Source organism: Dipodomys merriami, unplaced genomic scaffold (assembly GCF_024711535.1).
Source record: "Dipodomys merriami isolate MVZ:Mamm:240054 unplaced genomic scaffold, mDipMer1.0.p SCAF_41, whole genome shotgun sequence".
In the NCBI taxonomy this organism is placed as follows: domain Eukaryota; kingdom Metazoa; phylum Chordata; class Mammalia; order Rodentia; family Heteromyidae; genus Dipodomys; species Dipodomys merriami.
This window is the reverse complement of record NW_027205715.1, coordinates 3,115,408-3,138,382: the sequence shown is the minus strand read 5'-3', so window position 1 is coordinate 3,138,382 and position 22,975 is coordinate 3,115,408. Positions and strand designations below refer to the sequence as shown.

At 48.2% G+C, this 22,975-nt stretch overlaps 1 protein-coding gene across 7 annotated transcripts in view; it reads right to left on the bottom strand.

Annotated features, from left to right (window-relative positions):
- Positions 1-18,300, bottom strand: part of Nlrc5 (NLR family CARD domain containing 5) — a 71,605-nt gene extending 53,305 nt beyond the window's left edge. For 5 of the 7 annotated variants that reach the window (XM_069992347.1, XM_069992351.1, XM_069992350.1 and 2 more), the window contains exons 1-2: positions 9,364-9,709; positions 1,739-1,836 (exon numbers count right to left, since the gene is read on the bottom strand). In XM_069992347.1, the coding sequence (XP_069848448.1) occupies positions 1,739-1,777 (39 nt within the window). In that variant the 5' untranslated portion in view covers positions 1,778-1,836; positions 9,364-9,709. Of the gene's footprint in view, positions 1-1,738; positions 1,837-9,363; positions 9,710-14,399; positions 14,534-18,264 lie in introns of those variants that run through there. The other 2 variants (XM_069992348.1, XM_069992349.1) reach the window with 2 other exon arrangements.
- Between the last annotated feature and the right edge of the window lie 4,675 nt (positions 18,301-22,975).

Below are 22,975 nucleotides of genomic sequence, written 5' to 3'. Positions count from 1 at the left end.
GGTAAGCGTGCCTGGAAAGGCATGGTGGCTCATCCTCAAATCCCCTTTGTAACCTGTCTAACACAGTACTTGATTCCATCACTGCCGTCCCATCCTAGGAAACTGGTTAAGAGTAACAGTCCCAAGCTGGGCGCCGGTGGCTCACGCCTGTAATCCTAGCTACTCAGGAGGCTGAGATCTGAGGATCTCGGTTCAAAGCCAACCGGGGCAGGAAAGTCCGTGAGACTCTTATCTCCCTCCAATAAACCACTTGAAAACCAGAAGTGGCACTGTGGTTCAGGCAGTAGAGCACTCACCTTGAGCTGAAGTGCGCAGGGACAGTGCCTAAGCCTAGAGTTCAAGCCCCATGACCAACCAAAAAAAAAAAAAAAAAAAAGAATAACAGTCTCCTGGGAGAAAAAAAAGCAGCACATTATTCATCATTATTAGACATTGACTTCCCCGGGAAATAGCCTTGAGGGCAGAGTTCAGTAGATAGATCCTTGGCTCACAGTCAAGGAAACAATGGAAGGAGGAAGAAAGGTGGAAGAAAGAAAGGAAGGAGGACAGAAGGAAGGAAGGAAGGAAGGAAGGAAGGGAGGAAGGAAGGAAGGAAGGAAGGAGGGAAGGAGGGAAGGAGGGAGGGAGGGAGGGAGGGAGGGAGGGAAGGGAGGAAGGAAGGAAGGAAGGAAGGAAGGAAGGAAGGAAGGAAGGAAGGAAAGAAGGAGGGAAGGAAGGAAGGAAGGAGGGAAGGAAGGAAGGAAAGAAGGAAGGAAGGAGGGAAGGAGGGAAGGAGGGAAGGGAGGGAGGGAGAAAGCATCTCCCAAGTGGTCTTTCCTTGCCCGCTTGTGCTGTTTATTATGGAGGGATTGGCTGGCAGGAGACGTGGAGAGGAGATGGTGGCAAAGGCCAAATGACAGTGGAGGCAGTAGCAGTGGCTGCCTTGGTGGCAGTACCCGTAGCAGAAGTAGCCGCAGGAAGGTGGCTAGAGCTCCCGACAATGAACAGGGAAAAGACAGGGGATGGAGGCCCCTTGGGTGATGAACTGTGAACATATGGAGAAGTCAGAATGACATGGCTGTAAAAGCTGAAGCCATCAGGCTGAGAGCCATGGTCACTATACAAGTTCCAGGGAATTGCCAAACCTTGTGCATCAAGGGCCTTGATTCTCAAGGCCTCAGAGCTTTAAGATGCTAGTTAATTTTCCAAGGGCCTGGCACCCAAGGTCCAGGAGCTGTGAGACTAGCTGCTGCTGCAGATGAAGTTCCTACACCCAGTTCAGCTCACAGCAGTGACAGTGCTGGCGCCATCAACTGCTGCCACTGGCCACTGCTAAGAGTGGAGGGCTACACTAGCAGAGGGTGACACTAGCAGAGAGCTGAGTGTTACACCCAGGCTTACAGCTGTGGATGGCTCTGCTCAGAGCTATAAGCTTTCCAGCCTGATTGCCTAAGGCTGTAAGTCTCTAGTTTCTAACACCTAGAGCCACAGGCCTCTGGCTTTCAGGATTTAGAGCTATAAGCCTCAGAGCCCATATCTTTGGCACTCCAAGACCCAGGTCTGCCAGCACAAAAGAGCTTCTCTGCCTGGCTGTTATTTTCCATCCATTCCTAGCACAGAAGGGCCATAGCCAGGACTAGTAGCCATGACATACAGCTGATGAGGAGAAATCTTAGCAGCAGCAGGAGGAAGAGAAGGAGTGGATGAATGGGAAGAGGAAAGGAGGGGAAGGGAAGTGTGTGTGTGGGGGGGAACCAACCTGGTCTCTTGGTTCATGATAGATGCTCCAGGGAGTCATGGGTGTCTGGGTCCTGTCCCCTGTCCTGAGCTTTACAGGAAGTTCCCATAGTGCAGGCCCTAAGGAGAGAGGACACAGGGAGTTCACCACACTCATCCAAACCCCAAGAAGAACCATGCTCATAGAAGTGCCTTCACCTTCGGGTGCAGATAGCATTCTTCCCCAAACACAGCCCAGCCTCCTTGCCTTCCCTTCCTGCCACGCGATGCCGCTCTTGCTTCTCCAACAGAGCTCAGGTGTCACCTGTGACCAGTCAAGACAGCTCATTCATCCCCATGCAAATGGGATGAGCCTGGCCTTAGGTGAATCTTTCCTCACAGTAAGCCTAGAAAGCTAGGATTGGTGATCTTCCTTCTTACTAGGCAACAAAGTACACTTTGAATAACAAAAAGCAATTTTTTGGGTCAGATGTGGGACTTGAACTCAGGGCTTGGGCCCTGTCTCTGACCTTTTCCACTCAAGGCTAGTGTTCTGCCACTTTGAGCCACAACACCGCTTCTGGTTTGCAAATGGTTAATTGGAGATAAATGTCTCAGTTTGGACTTTTCTGTCCCAGATGGCTTTGAACTGTGATCCTCAGCGATCAGCCTCCTGAGCAGCTAGGATAATAGGCATGAGCCACCAGTGCTGGCTTGGCAAATGTCCTTAAAGGGAAACCACCAAGAGCACACTAAAAAGACACACCAGTGCCAATGACTATGTAATACATTCCTGGAAATCTATGCCTCATAAGCAGCACAGGAAAACCAAGTTCCTGTGAAGTTCAAGAAAGAGAACAAAAAACAAAATGCAAACATAAAGTAATATATTTTATTTAAAAAAGAGAAGAAAGTACATAGAAGCAAGAAGTCTAAGAGCTTGGTTCAAGTGGTAGACCATCTGCCTAGAAGGCATGAGGCCCTGAGTTACTCTTGAACCCAGTACCTAGTACTCACTACTGCACCAGTGCTGCTGAAAACTAAACCAATACATCATAAGCAAATCAAGGCCAGGGGCTGGAAGGTGGCTCAGTGGTAGAGCGCTTGCCTTGCATGCATGAGGCCCTGGGTTCGATTCCTCAGCACCACATAAGCAGAAAAAGAAAAAAGCCGGAAGAGGCGCTGTGGCTCAAGTGGTAGAGTACTAGTCTTGAGATAAAGAGCTGAGGGACAGCGCCCAGGCCCAGAGTTCAGGCCCCACAACCGGACCCTCCCCCCACCCCCAAAAAAATCAAGGCCAAAGATCAATGCAGGCTCTGCTCCTACACCTATGAATCTGGAAGAATTCAACTAGAAAGTTCCAGAACTTTAGAGAAATGCACATTAATGGGCACATTCTAATGTGATGCTGGTAAGTACTATAATAGAAATAAGAAAAAAGCTAAGCACCAGTGGCTCATGCCTGTAATCCTAGCTACTCAGGAGGCTGAGAGCTGAGGGTCATGGTTCAAAGCTAGCCAGGGCAGGAAAATCTTTTTTTGTTTTTGTCTGTCATGGGGCTTGAACTCTGGGCTTGGGCACTATCCCTGCGCTCTTCAGCTCAAGGCGAGCACTCTACCGCTTAAGCCAACGTGCCACTTCTGGTTTTCTAGTGGTTTTTATTGGAGATAAGGGTCTCAGGGACTTTCCTGCCCAGGCTGGCTTTGAACCTCGATCCTCAGAACCCAGCCTCCTAAGTAGCTATGATTACAGGTGTGAGCCGCTGGCACCCAGTTTCCTGAGACTCTTATCTCCAATTAACCACCAGAAAACCAGAAATGGTGCTGAGGCTCAAGTGGTAGACAGCTAGCCTTGAGTAAAACAGCTCAGAGGCAGTGTCCAGGTCCTGAGTTCAATCCCCAAGACAGAAAGAAAGAAAGAAAGAAAGAAAGAAAGAAAGAAAGAAAGAAAGAAAGAAAGAAAGAAAGAAAGAAAGAAAGAAAGAAAGAAAGAAAGAAAGAAAGAAAGAGAGAGAGAGAGGAGGGAGGGAGAGAATGAAAGAAAGAAGAAAGAAACAAAAGAAAGGAAAGGGGAGGTTTTGTTGAAGAGTCGTGGGTACTCACAATGTTTTGAAAACAATATGTGGAATCCTAACAGAAGTAAAGCAAGAGCGTGAGCAGGCGCAGGTAAAACCCGGCTGTGATAGTCTGTGCTCTTTCTAGGTGCACTGGGCGAAGCTGATGAGGTCCTGAGGGTGTGCCCTCAAGGGGGGATTAGAACCCCATCACAAGAGGTGGAGGAGCTTGCTGTGTCCTCTAGTAAAGGGCACAGAGAAAGGAAGCTGTGTGCAAACAGGAACTGAGCCCTCAAAGACCATGTGCTGGGGCTTCCTAGCTCTGGAACTGTGAGCAATAACTTTCTGTCACTTATCTATGCTATTCTGTAACAACAATCCACAATGACTAAGACAAACCACCGGTGACCACAAAAAGCAAGAGGGGGAAAAAGTCTCTAAATTAGTATGTGGACTGAGGACAAGCTACTTCTATTGTGCCAAGACCTGTTATAAGGGTGTGGCTTGGGTGTGACTCAGCAGCACACACACACACACACACACACACACACACACACACACACACACACACAGAGTTTTCTGTTTTTTTGTTTTGTTTTTGCCGGTTCTGGGACTTGTACTCTGGGTCTGGGCTTCTTCTACTCAAGGTGCTCTACCACTTGAGCCACAGTGCCACTTCTGGCTTTTTCTGTGTACGTGGTGCTGAGGAATCGAACCCGGAGCCTCCTGGATGCTAGGTGAGCCCTCTACCCCTAAGCCATGTTCCCAGCCCCTCCCCCACAATAGTTTTTAAATTAAGTTATTTTGCATATAACGACATAGCTTTTGGCAGCTATGTAGGATGGCTATATTGAAATGATGGAGAGATTCAGAGGAGAATTTGGAGAAACTAAGGCTCTCTTTCCTGGCTTGTCAGAATGTAAAGTGATGCATTCACTTTGAAAAACAGTTTAGCAATTAACCTTAATGCCACTATAAACCCACCAATTCCATTACTACGTCCATATCCAAGAGATATAAAAGTATCTCAAATGTCCAGGCCAGTAATACCCATAATAGACAAATAGTGAAATCAACCCAAAGGTCCAACCATTTATGAATGGACAAACAATATATTCTACATCTACACAATGGGATCTTATTCAACAATAAAAAGAAACAAAGTTTATGTCATAGGAAAGTACCGATATGAAAAAAGAAATGAAAGCAGACAGCAGGGAAAGGCATCCGCCCCATGGGTGACAACAAGCTGTTTTTCAACCAATCAGTATCTCACCAACCAAGAGCTGATGTGCAGCCGCCCGCCTGCCTCTCTCTCTGGTAGGGTAACAGGTGCTTCTGGCAGGTGCTGGCAGGTCCTGCTTGTCAGCCTGTTCTTCCGGGTTGCTGGAACCTTTCCCATCTCCATTCCTCATCTCCTACCAGTGTTCGCTTTTTATATCGCCCAACAAACAATCTAGCTGTGTCAAGTCTTGGGGTTTGCTTCTGGGGGAATCTGTACTGTGACAGAGGTAATTTGGCAGTATGTGCATCCAATTTATACTTAGCATTTGTATTTGTAAGACTGTAACTATGAGATATCCTTGTAAATGTGACAAAAAGAGAAAAGAAATGATATAAGTGAATTACATTTATTGAGAGACGTATAGATTTTCTTATAAATCCATAGGACTTATAAGAATCCTATAGACTCTTGGAACGTGAGTGGCACATAACTAATGGTCTCTAAGTGGCAGGTGCCACAGGGGCCCACTATGCATGAGCACTGTAGAAAGTGTCTGCCTGTGACATGACACTTATTCTTTGCAACAGAGCTTCATGGTGAAAACTTACAATGTGTCCATTTCACAGGAGAGAAAACTGAGTATAAGTCACTTGCCTATTCTAGGTGGTCAGATTCCCCAGAGGCAAAGGCAAGAATATCCATTGTCCTCTTGCTGCCAAAGCACCATTTGGGAGGGGGGAAGGGCAGATTTCATGGGAAATAAATAATGATGAACTCATCTGGAGCAACCCTCTCCAAGACAGCTTAGTATGTCCCAGAATGGAAAGAACTCCAAAACATACCAGTAAATAAATTCAAATTTTAACAAGGCATTTTATTAAGACATCTAGATTTTTCACGTTTTTGCCCTGGACTAACCTGGAGCACAATCCTCCATGCCTGGCCTATAGGTTGAGATGATTGCTCACAAACTTTTTATCTAGGCTGGCCTCCATCCACCATCCTCCCAATCTCTACCTCCTGAGTATCCAGGCACATGACATTTTTAATATATACATTTTGATGTTTAAAAACCAGATGAACATTGATACTAAAAACTAGAATAACCATTTCCTCAATGTATAGAGAAGAGAAACAGAGAACAAGGAGTAGGCACAGACGATGGAAGTCCCCTGCACAGCACGGCGCACTAAAGCAGAAGTAGGAAGGAGGTAGATGAGGTTTAATGGTTGCACTATGGCTGATATTTGGATTGAAAAGTAATTGAAACCTATGGAGGAAACCACTTTAACGTGTGTGTGTGTGTGTGTGTGTGTGTGTGTGTGTGTGTGTGTGTGTGTGTGTTTTCCAGGACAGGCCTATTTTTATTGGGACAGCGAGTGACAAAAGTTGAAAAGACCTGATGAACATTTGCTTGATGCAAGCAACCGCCTTCAGCATTAGCTGCTTAAATTCTCACAACTCTGTCTGGCAGCCTCATGTGAGTTTCTAAATCTGAACAGGTGCCTCCTCCCCCAACCCATTTCTCCTTGACCACTTGCGGGGGGGATTTTACACCGCATCTAGGTGCTGTCTAATCAAAATAGATTTTAAAGTGGATCTCAGCTATTGTAATTTTAAAAATCTACTCTCACGCTTGTCTGCCTGAGGGTATTCATGGAAGAGTGAAGAACTGTCCCATACTCAGCCACTGAGCGCACACCAGCATCCGGCACGGTTCATTTGCATATGGATTTTCATATGACTTGCATGTTTTCTTTCCCCCAGATACATAAAGTTTTATTACGTTTTTTAGTAGAAAGTTAGACAGCAGAGCCAACTAGCAAAGAACAAAGAGACAATTTGCATTTAGTGCAGGGTCCATCGGCTGGAGTTACCTCCAGGAATCCCAAACATGTCCCCTGGGAGGCTAGTTAGAAATCAGACTCCAAGAAAGGGAGGGATGTACAGGGTCTCACGGGCATGGGGCAACAGGGTCTGTGGATTTGCCATTCTCAGTCCAGACAGCAGGAGGGACAGGGGTAGGGGGCACATGGGGGGGGCAAGTGGGGCCCTGGGCTGAGGGGTCTGTAAGGAAGCTCACCCCCCCTTAGCTTCTCCTTTCTTACCCACAGCCCCTCCCATTGTCATTGTGCTCTGGGGGACCTTCCCTGCTACCTGGGGGATGCTACTGGAGGAAGGAGTGCAGAAATCAAATTCGGTTTCTCTCTGCAGCCCCCGGGCCTTTGAATATGCTGTTCCCTCCACCTAGATAGCCCTTCTACCTCCAGTGCACCTGGGCCTGTGCCTGCCCATGTGCTCACACACCTTGGCCTCACCCCTGTCTCTCAAGCTCAGCTCCGGATTGTTTTTATTTCTGCCTGAAGTGCTAAGCCCCAACTACCACCAGCAGAATAAAGTCAGAAGGCCAGCATGGGCCAGCCCGGCCTCCCTGTCCCTTTCTCTCAAACCTCTCCCCCTTCCAGCTCAGCTCTGGCCACCTTCTCAGGGAGAACGATCCCACCCCCACCCCCGCCCTTCACTCCTTAGCCCTCCCTCCTTCCTCTTCTGTGGCAGGTCTTGCCCCCTGATCATCTCCCCTTGGCCAATCAGCTTCCCCAGTAGCCTGTGGCCCTCCACAGCTGGTGCCAGGCTGGATGTTGGGTAAGAGCAACTACCAGATGTCTGTAATGACTGGTGATAGCTTCCTCAGTGTTCTCTTCTGTAAGGTGGGATGTTCTAGCCCCAAAGCAGAACCAAAGATAAGGTTTTCTTATGGAAGTTTTTTTGTTGTGGGTTTTGTGGGTTTTTTTGTACTGAGGTTTGAAACCAGAGCTCCATATGTGCAAGGCAGTTGCTCTATTGGCTTAAGCGAGATAACCTCCAGCCCATTTTGCTCTAGTTATTTTTAAGATCGGGTCCTACTTTTGGCCGAGATTGGGATGGACTACGATACTCCTATGTATGCTTCCTGCTGTAGTTGGGATATCAGGCATGTACCACAGCCCCTAACTATTGGTTGAGATGGGATCTTGAAAAATTCTCTGCCTGAGCTAGCTTTAAATTGCACTCCTCAGATCTCATCTTCCTGAGTAGCTAGGATTACAGGCATGAGCCACCATGTCCAGCCCTTATCAAACTTCTTTATGAAGGGGTCAGGGAAACAGGACAGTGTAGTGGGAAAAAAAAAACTAAGCAAAGAAGAATGGTTTCAGGAGAAGCTTGGCTTCTGCTTGACCTCCCCCTCCACCCACCCTGGGATCTGAAGTGGGGACAGTTCCACAGACTGGTCCTCCAGAGGGGGCTGGGCTGTCATACCCACACTCTGTCACTAGCTCTGCGCCACAGCTTGGGGCCAGGAGGCAGATATGAGTGCAGACACGGCTGGGTGATGGTTAGGAGATGAGTGCAGATTCTGCAATGGAAAGGGCCAGGGCCAAAGCTGTCTGCTTTGAGGTCATAAAAGTAGCTAGCCAGCCAGGATGCAAGGCATATAGCATCCTGGCTGGGGTATCTGGCTCAGAGGCTAATTCTCCTGCTAGAGATTAGTGCCGGGGTTTCCTCTGTCTCCATTGTACTGCCCTGAGCAAAGACAGGAGGGAGGGAGAGGGGATGGGAGTAGCTCACAGGCCTCTGTTTCCATGGCCATTTTTCCCTCTTGGGTCCCAGGCTTGGATTCAGGCCCGTGAGTATGGGTAGGAAGGAACAAAGCCCGATGTCCCCATCTAAGCATGGGATCTCTTCCATCAACTCTTAGATCTGTTGGCACTGGGACAATGATGATGTGGGGAACTTTGAGATCAAACCATGAGCTCAAGCTGTACATGGTGATTCATGTTTAATCCCAGTTCCTTGCAGGCTTAAACAGGAGGATCCTGAGTTGGAAGCCAGAATGAGCTAGATAGCAATATACCATCTCATAACACATAAAACCCAACCAACCTCAAATCCATTATCTCCCCTGCCATCACCATGAGATGAACCACATGGCCACAGTATGTTACGGATGAGGAAACTGAGATGTCCGCAGGAGAAAGGAAGTGCTCGGGTCACCAGTGGGAGGATGCTGCAATTCCTTGCTATGAACCCCACTCACCTGGCTTCTTATCAAGTGAAACCCAGGACCTGGGTCCCTACCATCAGCCTACTTCCCCACTGCCATCTTCCTGAGGCTCAGTCTTCCCATCCATCAGATTTCCTCTGAGACAGGATGCCAGCCTCATTCTGGCTGCCACCTGGCTGCCACCCTGCTCCACCTTGACCTCTTGTCCCAGCATGCACAGGGAATGGCTACTACCCAGCAAGTCCTTAAGGACAAGTTTTCAGCCCCACAATCTCCCCAAACTCCAGAAACTTCTTTCTAGATTGTTCAAACCAGAGGTTCCCAAGCATGTCTTCTCCTTTGAATTACCTTCGTAGAGATGGGGAGAGCGTGTTTTAGAAATTCCACCGGGTCACACCTCAAGCCTCAGCCCAAGTTCTGGGTGAGTCTCGAGCACTGGTTCTTCTGCAAGCTGCCCAGGTGACGGTGAGGCCACGGGTCACACCAGCCGTCCCCTCCTTCTCAGCATTTGGCACCCTGCTTCTCCAGCACACCAGGGCCTGCTGAGCCAGACTGCCCAAGAGTCCCCCCTCTCCAATCCTGGGGACCAAGGCAGACCAAGGGGGTGTCTGTAGTGCAGCCACTTGCTTCTACCGCTCAGCCGTCCCTTGGTGCGGTGGGTCCCTGCAGGGCGTGGTGGCTCGGGTGGCGTCCCTCCTGCAGGCATGCTGGGTAATGCCATACCAAAATCGAAAATAAAACTGAAGGCTGGGAAATCCCCTTGGCCTACTGCAGGGGGCTGGCATGACCGGGAGGAACTTATGTGGATTTGGAAGGCGAAGAAGGAAACAAAGACGGTGCCAGATGTGAAAGAGAAAAGGCCCGGATGCCGAGGTCCATGGCAGGACACATTGTCCATGGACTTCCAAGTCCTTGCGTTATGTCCACCCTTTGATCCCAGAACCAAACATCTCTGCCCAAAGCCACGTGGAAACTCTGACCACTGAGAACTGAACGTCTGTGTTGCGCCCATATCCCTGTGTTGAAATCCCAATGTGATTGTTTGGGGGAGATCTACAAGAGGTGGTTAGTCCTAAGGTGATCATCCACCCTTGTGAACGGAACTGACGCCTCATGAAAGGCCCCCAGAGCTCTTTCTAGTCCTCATGAAAGGAAATATTACAGAATCAGTCATCTGTACCCCCAGAAGGGGGCCTCACAAGAACTCCAACATACAACCCCAACTTACAACCTCAGCCTCCAGAACAATAAGAAATATGTTCTCAGTGGCTCACAAGCTAAGGCTATATCCTACTGTGTCCCAATAGCTGGAAGGGGCATGGATATATAAGTCGGCTGAGGAAACTTCTACAGCTGAATTTGAACAATCAAAAGACCATGCTAAGGGGCTGGGAATACGGCTCAGTGGTAGAGTATTTGCCTAGAATACATAAAGCCCTGGGTTCGATTTTTCAGTACCATATAAACAGAAAAAGCTAGAAATGGTGCTGTGGCTCAAGTGGTAGAACACTAAGCTTGAACAAAAAAAGCTCAGTGACAGTGCCCAGACCCTGAGTTCAAGACCCATGATAGGCAAAAGAAGAAGAAGAAGATGAAGAAGAAGATGAAGAAGAAGGAGGGAGAAGAGGAGGAGGAGGAGAAGGAGGAAGAGGAGGAGGAGGAGGAGGAGGAGGAGGAGGAGGAGGAGGAGGAGGAGGAGGAGGAGGAGGAGGAGGAGGAGGAGGAGGAGGAGGAGGAAAAAGACCACACTAAGGGGGTAGGGGCAGAGCCATGCTGTGCACTGGGGGGATGGGGAAAGGTGAGGATTATGTGGGGGTACAGGTAAATCCTCAAATCCAGCCTGGGTGACTGAGACACACTGTTTTTCACAATCCAGCCAGCACTGCCAAAATAATACCAATAAATAAAACCTATGTTGAATCCAGGGGCTGCTTCCAAGCTAAGAGCAACGGTGTCTTTGACAAATGGCCTTTTCAAAAATGACATTGTTGTTTCATCTTATCTTTGTCATTTCTCGACTTGCAAATGCAGTCTGGTGCATTTGGTAAGTTCCAAGCATTGAAGAAAGATGGGGAAACATGTCGTTTCCTCCCTATCTCCCCATCCGGGCACAATGTGCAATTTCCTAGGTCTTTCACTCTTTTTTTTTCTTTTTTTGGCTATATTGCGATTTGAACTCAGGACCTCAAGCTCTCACTCTTGACTTGCTTGCTTGGCTGGTGCTCTCCCAATTGAATCATGCCTCCACCTTTGCCTTTTGCTGGTTATTTTGGGGATGGAGTCTCCTGAACTTCACTGCCTAGAGCCGGTCTCAAACTGCAATCCATCCACCAGATCTCAGCCTCCTTTGTAGCTAGGATTACAAGCATGAGCTGCTGGTGCCAGATTTTTATACTTATTTTATTTTTTACCTTGTATGTAATGACAACTAGAATGACAATTCTTTAAGGCTTTCCTGGAAGCCTTCTCCCTTTTAGATTTTTTTTTTCTGCTTATGTGGTGCTGAGGAATCGAACCCAGGGCCTCATGCATGCAAGGCAAGTACTCTACCACTAAGCCACCTTCCCAGCCCCTGGCTTTATTATTATTTCTTGTTGTTGTTAGCATTCTTATTTACTGTGGTACAAATATCAATGTTAGCTTTATTTTTTAAAGTATAATTTGTCTAAATGGAAGAAACCCCCCAAAAGAGACTGAGGGCAAATTAAACCCACACTGGGTGGAGGTGCTGGAAGCATGGCTCAGTAGTAGAGTACCCAGCTAGCAAGTGCAGCTCTGGGCCTAATTGATTAGGTGGTGTGACAGCATGAATGAGGGAAAGTACCAGAACAAAGCAAGCACCCAACCTAGGGTGAATTAGAATCAACCTCCCCACAGATACCAGTGATGTGAAAGATATCACTGCACTCATTATCAGCTGTGCCTGCATCCTGTCTGGGTGTGTGCTATCTTGCTAGCGCTTTGCTCTGCCTTACTAAGAAACTTTCTTTCTTCCTTCCTTCCTTCCTTCCTTCCTTCCTTTCTTTCTTTCTTTCTTTCTTTCTTTCTTTCTTTCTTTCTTTTTTTCTTTCTTTCTTTCTTTCTTTCTTTCTTCCTTCCTTCCTTTCTTTCCTCTTTCTTTCTTTCTTTCTTTCTTTCTTTCTTTCTTTCTTTCTTTCTTTCTTTCTTTCCTTCCTTCCTTTCTTCCTTTCCTTCTTCCTTCCTTCCTTCCTTCCTTCCTGTCTTTCTTTCTTTCTTTCTTTCTTTCTTTCTTTCTTTCTTTCTTTCTTTCTTTCTTTCTTTCTTTCTTTCTTTCTTTCTTTCTTTCTTCAGCCAGTCCTAGGGCTTGAACTCTGGGCCTGGGTGCTGAGCTCCTTTTGCTCAAGGTTAGCACTCTACCAACGGAGCCACAACATCACTTCCAGCATTTTCTGTGATTAATTGGAGACAAGAGTTTTACAGACTTTCCTGCCCCAACTAGCTTTGAACTGGGATCCTCAGATCTCAGCCTCCTGAGTAGCCAGGATTATAGGTGTGAGCCAGTGGTGCCCAGCAAAGAAACGTTCTTGATCTCTACTCCCACACCAGCTTCATGACCTTGGTACCCAAGGGCCAGACAGTCCTGCTCCTCTGAGCAGCCTTCCCTCCTCAGCATCACCAGTTCTGGGTCAGTAACATTTCCACCTCCTCCCCTTCCTCTTTTCTCTTTTGAACAAATGCAGAAACTCTCCACCAATCACAAACCCATGCAAAGCCTGCACACAGGACCCCGCCCCAAATCCTCTCAAGGTATTTTACCTCAATCCTTCCTTCTCTAAGAGGAATTCTGAAGAAAGAAAAAGCAATTGGAGAAGTTAAAATGTCTTTTTTTTCACATACAGCAAGAAACATTCTGCATGTAAAAGGAGCAAATAAAATTCTATCTCATTATCTAACAAGAATAAACATAGCTTAGCCATTCTGTGAACAACTATGTCATCATTCCAAATGACAGTATACTTGTTATAGACCCAGAGCTAATTTCCTTAATATGTAAAGAGTTTTGACTGCTCAACAGGAAAAAGATCGACAACCCAATAGAAAAGTGGGGCATGAACAGAAAGGGATATACACAGTTTGTGGGAAATGAACCACAGGTGGTTCATAAATATTTAAGAGAAATCCAACACCATAGTAAGAGACTTTAAAAAGTTATTTATCTCCTAGAAATATGAAAGAAGTTTGATTATGTATGTATGGGAGTATGTGGGAACAAAGGCACCCCAACATAGCGGATGGGATTCAGATAAAACTTAACGGCAGTAATTGGTCATATCTATACAAGTTCTCTCTCTCCCTTCCTCCCTTTTTCCTTCCCTCCCTCCTCCTTTCCTTTCCTTTTTTTCTCTTCTCCTTCTCCTCCCTTTCCTCCTCCTCCTGCTCCTCCCCTTCCTCTTCCTCCTGCTTTTTTTTTTTTGGGGTCCGGTCGTGGGTCCTGAACTCTGGACCTGGGTGCTGTCCCTCAGCTCTTCAGCTCAAGGCTAGCGCTCTACCACTTGAGCCACAGCACCACTTCTGGCTTTTTTCTTTTTGCTTATGTGGTGCTGAGGAATCGAACCCAGGGCCTCATGCATGCAAGGCAAGTGCTCTACCATTGAGCCACCTTCCCAGCCCCTTCCTCCTGCTTTTTGATGGCACTATCTCACTGTGTAACCCAGGTTGACCTTGAATTTGGAATCCTCCTGCCTCAGCCTCTAGAGAGCTAGGATTATAGGCATGCGCCACTATGCCCAGCTCTAGGATGCTTTTTCTAAAGAGTTACTCTCACCTATGAAAACTGATATTTCGTGGAAGATATTCATTAGATCCTTTTGTTCAGAAGAACAAGAGACAGGAAGTAACCCAAGTGCCAACAATAGTCAAGTCAATGATAGAAAAGCCACAAGGTAAAATACTAGGAAACTGTTCAAAAGAAAGAAAGGAGCTACAGATGCAGCTCAGGGGTAGATCACATGCCTAGCACATGTGGGGCCCCAAGCTCCACCCCCATCATCAATAACAAAAGGCAGATTATCTTGTTTTGATATAGAAAGATTTATAAATTACATTAAGAAAAAAAGTAAAGCTGGGTGCTGGCGGCTCAAGTCTGCCATCCTAACTACTTGGAAGCCTGAGAGTTGAGCCAGACTGGACAGCAAAGTCCATGAGACTCCTAACTCTAATTAACCAGCAAAATACTAGAAGTAGAGTTGTGGTTCAAGTGGTAGAGTGCCAGCCTGGAGTACAGAAGCTAAAGGACTACATCCAGGCTCTGAGTTCAAGTTGTAATACTGACACAGAAGAAAAAAGTAAACACTACATACAGTTTACACTAAGAGGGAGATGTGTGCAGATGTGTTGGTGCATATGCACATGTATATGCTTACCGTGTGCAGTCAAAGGCCAATTAGTCTCTTTGGAAGAAGACTCAGGGACATGAGGATGCTGGCTGTCTTGTAAGTGGGAGAGAGCACTTGCTTTTCATTACACATCTTTTAACTTTTATTTTTATCTTCTTACTCTATGAAGGAACATTTAAATTTATTTATTTATATTGATTTATTTTACTGGTTGTGGGGCTTGAACTCTGGGTCTGGGCACTGTTCCTGGGCTCCTTTTGCTCAAGGCTAGCGATCCACCACTTGAGATACAGTGTCACTTCTAGCTTTTTCTGAGATTAATTGGAGATAAAAGTCTCAGACTTCTTTGCCCAGGCTGGCTTTGAACTGAGATCCTCAGATCTCAGCCTCCCAAGTTGCTAGGATTACAGGTGTGAGCCACCAGTACCTGGCTTAAATGTTTATTTTTTATATTATTTATTTACTTATTTTGAAACTATGCAATCGAAGCTGGCCTCCACTCTGGATCCTCCTGTTTCTGCCTCCCGAGTACTGCGATTACAGGCATGGACCACCACACCTGGCTTAATTTTCCAATGAAATACAAGGTTACATTTCCTTTTAACCTATGGATTCCATATTATTTCGCTCAACAAATGAAATTTCCATTTCTGTCACTATGAGTCATGAAAAGTAAGAATAGACACATGGAGAAAGAAAGCTGAACCAAAAGGGCTTCTGAAGAAACTGTCTCCTCATCTTCCTCGAGTTCTCCTTTACTACTGGCCAGTGAGGGACAGGCCAGCCAGAGAGCTACTAAAAATCTTCCTGGAGAAGACTTTCTAGAAGATTCCTAAGTGGCTGTGGGATGGAGAAGAGTCCCACCATGGCCAGGCTTGAAGCAGGTAGGAAGAATGAGTGGAATCACTCTCCCACGAAACTGGCTTCATGCCCTGTTTGCTTAGCTGGGTTAGGGTGAGGAGAGGAGTCTGGGGTCACAGGTGTCCAGCAGGGGGTGGCTCCCCATCCTCACCCTCAGGTCCACCTAGAGGAGGAGAACACTGCTCTTCTCTAACAAGGAAAGTGAAGGCCGTGCTGACGCTACCAGCAACCCAGAACCCAGGAAAGCCCACACGTGTTTGGCCAGCCATGTTGTAGTTTCACTTTTATGGCTGCTGCTTCTCCACTCTGCCTGGTTTTAGGTATAGCCAATGGCTCCCCTGCCCGTGCCAACAGTCCAGGTTTCTTTCAGTTTTGCTGGTTGTTTTCTACATAGAGTCAAGTCAAAATGTGGAGACTTTTAAGCCACCAACCAGCACTCAAAAACCAAAACAACACAAAATAAGCACAGGTCCCGCAAAGAACAGAAGTTTGCATCTGTGAACACCTCCACAGGCCCCACATAAGTCGTGTTGCCCCACCCGCAAAGTTTTTACAGCGCATGCGCTCACTTTCATTTCTTACTCCTTCATCCAATCTATCCAATGGCAATGGAGTACTGCAGGTTGTAACAAAGTAGCACAAAGCAGGTGAATTGCAATGACAAAAATCTGTTCTCCTGCAGAACAGAAAGCTGGAATGGGACAGAGTGGGACAGGGCCAGGCTCCCTCTAAGGGCTGAGGGTGTCAGCAAATGCTCCTTCCCTACCTCTTCCCACTTTCCCCAGGTTTCTCCGCTTGTGGGTACATTGCATTAACCTTTGTCCCTGGCCTATGGCTGCCTTTCTTTCTGCTAGACCTTGCTGATTGTCTCTAGGCCACCAGAGCACACACACCAGTTCTATCTGCCAAAAAAGGCCACGTTGCCTGGGTATGCAGAGGCTGCCTGGGCACATGGCTAAGCAGACTGTGAAATTCATGAACCCTGTTTGTCTGCCCCACTGAGGACCCAAGAGTCCTTACCCTTCTAGGGGTACTTTAAACTTGACCAAGTACTAGGCCTACCTCATTCATACCATCTATGGAACAGTCTTTGAAGACTCTATTGTGCCCGTTTTACAGGTGAGCAATCAAGGTCCCAAGAGATGAAGTGGCTTGCTCATTGGTACCCAGCAAGTATAAGATGCTGAGGGGCCTGATCTGTCCCCCTCCCAGGACAGCTGCCAGACAGCCATGTACAGGTCACATTGTCAACCGTTCCTCCCCATCCATTCTCCCATGGGAGAGCATGCCCAGTGCTTTATTATTATTTTTGCCGTGCTGGGGCTTCAACACTGGGCCTTGCACATGCTAAGCAAGTGCTTTACCACTTGAGCCATATGCTAACCCAGTCCCTAAGCCGCAAAGTGATTGGAAAGCCAGCTAGGTCCTGACTAGTGTGTGTCCCACCTTCTGCTGCCACCGGCTTCTAGACTCTGGGAACTACTACTTTTCAATCCGCCTTTTATGTAACCTTGCCAGGTGCCAGTGGTTCCACACCTGTAATCCTAGCTACTTAGGAGGCGGAGAACTGGAGGATCAAGGTTTGAAAACAGTTGAGGTAGAAAAGTCTATGGGACTTTATCTCCAATTAACCAGCAAAATGTCAGACTGGGGGATATGGTTTAAGTAGTAGAGTACCAGCCTTGAGCAAAACAAAACAACCAAAAAACAAAAAAACCCCAAGCACACATGAATTCAAACCCTGAATTCAAGCCCCAATCCCAGCATACATGCATCTGCACATGTGCACACACACACACACACACACACACACACACACACACACACACACACACACACACACAGAGAGAAACCTTAAACATTTTAAAAAGGAAACAGAAGGGGCTAAGAAGGTGGCTCAGTGGTATAATGCTTGCCTTGCATGCATGAGGCCCTAGGTTCTATTCCTCAGCACCACCTAAGCAGAAAAAGCCAGAAGTGGTGCTATGGCTCAAGTGGTAGAGCGCTAGCCTTGAGCTGAAGAGCTGAGGGACAGTGTCCCCCCCAGAGTTCAGGCCCCATGACCGACAAAAAAAAAAAAAGTCAACATAAGATCACAAATGTATAAAAAGTATGCAAGCCTGGCACCGGTGGCTCAAGTGGTAGAGTGCCAACCTTGAGCTGAAGAGCTGAGGGACAGTACTCAGGCCCAGAGTTCAAGTCCCATAACCAACAACAACAAAACTATGCAAGCAGAGTGGAAGTTGGGGTCTCTCCTAAGCCCGACTACCCCCACTAGATCCAGAACTATTAGTTGAGATGTGTGATATCTGCCTTTTTGTGTGTGCCAGTCCTGGGACTTGAAGGGCTGGTCATTGTCCCTGAGCTTTTGACTCAAGGCTAGAACTCTACCAATTGAGCCTCAGCTCCACTTCTGGCTTTGGAGGGGAGGAGGGTGGTAGTTTATTGGAAATAAGAGTCTCGTGGAACTTCCCTGGTTGGGCGACTTTGGACTGCGATCCTCGGATCTCAGCTCCGAGTCGCTAGGATTACAGGTGTGAGCCACCAGTACTGGGCATTAAAAAAAAAAACCAATGAATTTTTAAAAACAAGAATGCTAGAGCGGGAGGTGGGTGGCTTGGGGCGGGAGTGTGGAAGCTGGCCATGGCGATCACCAGCACATGCCTAGGGCTACCCTGAAGTCTATCTTCTACTATAGGTTTGACATTTTTTCATAATAAAAAAAGGGGGTTGAGGCTTAAAAAAAAATCCGAATGGTGCATCAGGGATAGTGCAACTTCTGCAATTCTTTATGAAAGTTAGAAAGAAGAAAGAAAAAAGCCAAGACAAGGTGGCTCCACAGGTTGCCTCCCCCCCCCGCCCCCCACCCCGACCTGGGCGACCCTGGCTCGTCCATCGGGATCTGTCCATCATCCCAGGGCTCTGCCCTGACCGCAGGTGCCTCCTGTGCGGGTCCTCCGCCCATCCCCTCCGCCATCCCCCCCTCCCTCTCTGCGTGGAGTTTGAACCCAGACCCGCACCGGGCACTCACCAGCAGGACTCCCGGCTTCATCGCGCTCCCGAAACTGAAAGCGGCCGATGAGGGCGGGAGCCAGGGAACCGGGGACCAGCGCCGCTGCCGAGAAATCACGTGTGTTCAAGGCAGCAGCCCCGCAGGCCTGGCACAGCCGCTGTGCGCTCGGCCCGGACCCAGGACGCGCGATCCTGGCATCCCGGGCGCGCGCGGGGCTCAGCAGGTGAGCTGAGGGGCGGGGGTGGGGCAACCCGGGATGCTGTTGCAGGACTTGGGGGGGTAGTTCAGGGGGAGGCCTGACTCCTGGCCCTGGGTGTGTGTGGGGGGGGACACCCCAGGATGGAAACAAGGCAGAGAATGACAGGTCCCATTCACTGAGCCCTAGCTAGCTGACCCAGGGTGAGTTCGATGTGTGCGGTTTTTATTTTTGTGCCACTACTGAGGCTTGAACTCAGGGACTTGCCACCTCCCTTAGATTTTATTTTTTGCTCAAGACTAGTGTTCTACCACTTGAGCTACACTCCACAGTGCTGGCTTTTTGCTGGTTAATTGGAGATAAGAGTCTTAGGACTTTCCTGCCCTGGCTGGCTTCAAATCCTGATCCTGAGATCTCAGCCTCAGTAGCAGCTAGGATTATTGGCATGAGCCACCAGCTCCCTGCTAAGATAAGTACTCTGTACAGAGATCTCTCTTCCAGTCTTTGAAGTTATCCTAACATAGAGGCAAGCAGGACCCAATGGCAGGGAGGAAGGAGGGGGGAATTACAGGGAGGAGGGAGGGGAGTTAAAGGGAGGAGGGAGGGGAATTACAGGGAAGAGGGGGGAATTGCAGGGACGAGGGAGGGGAATTTCAGGAAGGAGAGGGGGAATTGCAGGGAGGAGGAAGGGAAGGACTTCACAGCAGAGAAGAGGGAGGCATGGAAAGAAAGACAGGGAGACAGAAGGACAGGGAAACAGGACATGGGGGTGGAGGGGAGGAGATGGGAGGGGAGGGACAGGAAGAAGGAGAGTGGGGTCAGGGGCAGTAGGGAAAGACTTCCTGTTCGTTCAATTACTCATTCAGAACTTTCCTCCAGCATCTTCAGCCATTTTTAGCTCTTGTCCCTGGACACGCCTGTGGAGACCGCCCCATCCTGGGGGTGGCTCTGCCGACTAGAAAGCCCCCTAATTCTCAAAGGAAAGCAGTGTCCACAGCCAGACTTCTGCTCCCTTGCTTTCCAGGCCAAAGATTGGGGGAAGAAGAAGAGGGGTTGCAGGGTAGAGGTCAGACACTGGGTTGGATTGAGAGCTCCCCAGGATCTCCATACACCTCTGCAAGTGTCTGGGAGGGCCTTTCTAGAGAATTAAACTGCCCCGGGCTACGCTTCAACCTAATCAATGGATGGCACAGGCCTGGGAAGTTGTGAGGAGCCAGGGGCAGGCCTGTGGGGAGGAAGCAGATCCCTGGTGCGCTGCCTGGGGACCCTGTCCTGCCCTGTAAGTTCCAGTATTAGTCTGCTTCCTCTGCTCCTTGTCTGCTGTAAGGTGAAGACAGTTCTCCACCACACACCATGAGGTTCAGACAAGTATGTGGGGCCAACCATGGCTGTACCCCGGAAACCATGGGCCAAAGTAAGTCCCTCCTCCCTTTAAGTTGGTACTGTCAGGTGTTTTGGTCACAGCAACCCCAAATTAGCCATCACCTTAACTGGGTGCTATGGCACGTTGGCCAAACATCTCTAAGGCTCAATCAGTCATGCCATCTGTAAGATGGGAATGAGGACAACAAGACCTCTCCATAATCTGGTCACAGAATTTGAGGACCTGAAGCTAGGGCTCAATGCTACTGTGCCTGCTGTCCCCAAAGCCAGCCCCCCCTCCTTTTTTGTTATGTCAGTCAGTCCTGAGGCTTGAACTCACGACCTAGGTGCTGTCCTTGAGCTTTTATGTTCAAGGCTAGCACTCTACCACTTGTGCCACAGCTCCACTTCCAGCTTTTTGGTGTTTCAGTAGAGATAAGAATCTTGTGAACTTTTCAGCCTGGGCTGGATTCAAACCTCAATCCTCAGATGTCAGCCTCCTGAGTAGCTAGGATTATAGGCATGAGTCACCAGTACCCAGTTACCTTTATATTTTTGTCCTCTTCTGCAGGTCTCATAATCCCTTCCCAAGACAGCTGGCTCCTTGTATAACTCTGACAATTGCCCTGTTCTTTCCTGGCCTCAATTTCCTCATCTATCAGATGGCAAATTCCCACCCCACTCCAAGCTATTATGGGTGGATCATGGCATGGAATAGGGACTGTTGGCTCTATGTCTGGGGTGGGGAGAAGGACTGGGTTCTAGTCTCAGGGTTTATTCACTATTCATTGAACACCTCTGTGTGATTGGCCCTTCATGAAGTCTCTAGTGGGACTTTGGATAAATAGGTGGATAAATAGGATCATGCAGACTACAGGATCAAGGTTACTATCACTTCAAGCAGATGAAGAAATAAGGTCCAGAGAGGTCAGGTGGGGGGGATGATGGGGAGGGAGGTCACAGAGCAATCGAGAGCAGAGTCTTGAACCCACTGCTCACTCCACCACCACGAAGGCCTACCACGAAGGATTCTAGGAGAGCTACTTCCCCAGACTGTTCACAGAAACTGCTCTCTGTACCCAGCCTGGCCTGGGGCCCAACAGTCTCCATCTTCTGGTCTAAGGTATGCAACTCTCGTTGTCTGTTTCAGAAAGACCTCAGTGCCAGCATAGGAAAACTAGCTAATGGACAAAAGTGTTCTTTGGGTGACAGCAGACAATGGTGAACCACTGCCCATAACTGAACTATACCAGGCCTTCCTCAAAAGCCACAGTTGCTTGTCTTAATGTTTCTGTTCGTCTTACACACCTTGAGATGTGTGCCACAGTCACTGGGGAAGCCAAATGGCCCCCAAGCTTTCTGTTTGCCTGAGGCCTAGTCTCACTGAGGCCCTTAGAATCCATCTTGGACAAGCCTAGCAGCCTAGGTGGCCGGAGCACTTTCTCGGGGGGCCCCTGGCCTGGGGAAGCTTTGCCTGCTCCAAGAAGGTGGCAGTGGGTTCTGGGTACAGCCTTCTCTGGGGAACAGATTGGAACAGGCCAACGTCCCAGCTAGGTCAGGACTTCCTAGTCACTTGGGCTGGCCTAGAACAGTATTTCTGGGCTTGCTCAGAGCTTCTAGAGCAGGACTTGGGAGAGGCCCCAACTAGTTGATCCTGTTCTGGCAAATTCTTGTCCATATCTCCTTTTGCCTTGTGCACTCCCAGAGAGTGCTCAGATCTAGGGACCCACCCTCTGAGGGTGGAGAAGGAAGCTGGGAGACCAACGTAGCTTCCATTTTGGAATGGAGATGAGTTCTTGGTGAAAGTTTCTGTTTCTAAAGAAGGAGCTGCCTGAGGCTGCCCCGTTCTCATGCTGCTGTGTTCATGCTGCTAAGGAAGGGCCTTGGATCTTCCCACACCCCTCAAGGGAGCATTCTAAGTCCAGTGTGGCTTCTAATTACTGTTGTCACCCTGGCTGGATGGTGATATTGCAACTTCTTGACTTCCATGTGGGATAAGTTAAGCTTTTCCTGTGAAAGGCCCTTTAAGAGTCCTCCCCCTTCCTCCCCAGGCTCCTTGTGAGTCAGACCTCGCTCTAGATTCCAAGAAATGGGTGGGATGGGGGGCATCAGAAAGAATCTGGCAAGTAGATGCTGTGTGCTAGGTGAACACTCTACCACTCAAGCCACACCCCCAGCCCCTTGGTTTTGATTTTGATCTTGAAATAAAAGTTTAGCTGTCCTTGTCTGGGCTGGCCTGGAACTCTTGATCTTCCAGCTATGACTACAGGTATGTGCTACCATGCCTAGCACCCTGCAGATCTTTTTTTTTTTAATTTTTATTTTTTTGTCGGTCATGGGACTTGAACTCTGGGCCTGGGCGCTGTCCCTGAGCTCTTCAACTCAAGGCGAGGGCTCTACTACTTGAGCCATAGCATCACTTCCAGTTTTCTATTGGTTTATTGGAGATAAGAGCCCAGGCTGGCTTTGAACCTCAATCCTCAGAGCTCAGCCTCCTGAGTAGCTAGGATTACAGGCATGAGCCCCCAGCGCCCGGCTCCCACAGATCTTTTTATACCTGAAGTGCCATCCACATGCCAAGTGCCCCCTCCATCTTGCCTCCTGGCAATGTTAAAACAAAAGCCAAGTCCTTCCATAGTGTGGATACCACCTGCTGCTCCTACCTCATCTCTTTTCTTCTCTGCTGTCTGGGCTACACTGGTATCATCCTTGCCCTTTCTTGAGTCTGTCAAGGTTCGCTGTACCCCAGGGACTTTGCATGTGTCTTGCATGCACCAGAAAAGTGGTAATCAAATTTCAAGATGTTTGGAGAGACAGATTACAGCATTATGCCTTTTTACCCCTCCCATTTGGTCAGTGTGTCCCGAAGAATTTTCTTCCTATACCTAGAGAAAAAGTTCCAAGATTGAGAAGGGAAAAGCCCAGGAAGGGAAGGTGAACTGGATATGTGCTCAGAAGATTTTTCTCTTCTGTATTCAAGTCTGACTTATTTGCCTTATTTATTTATTTATTTTGGTGCCAGTACTGGAGCTTGGACTCAGAGCTACCTGGGTGCTGTTTCGCAGCTTTTTCTGCTCAAGGCTAGTGCTCTATCCCTTGAGCCACAGCTCCGCTTCTGGCTTTTTGTGGTTAACTGGAGATAAGAGTCTCACAGACTTTTCTGCCCAGGTT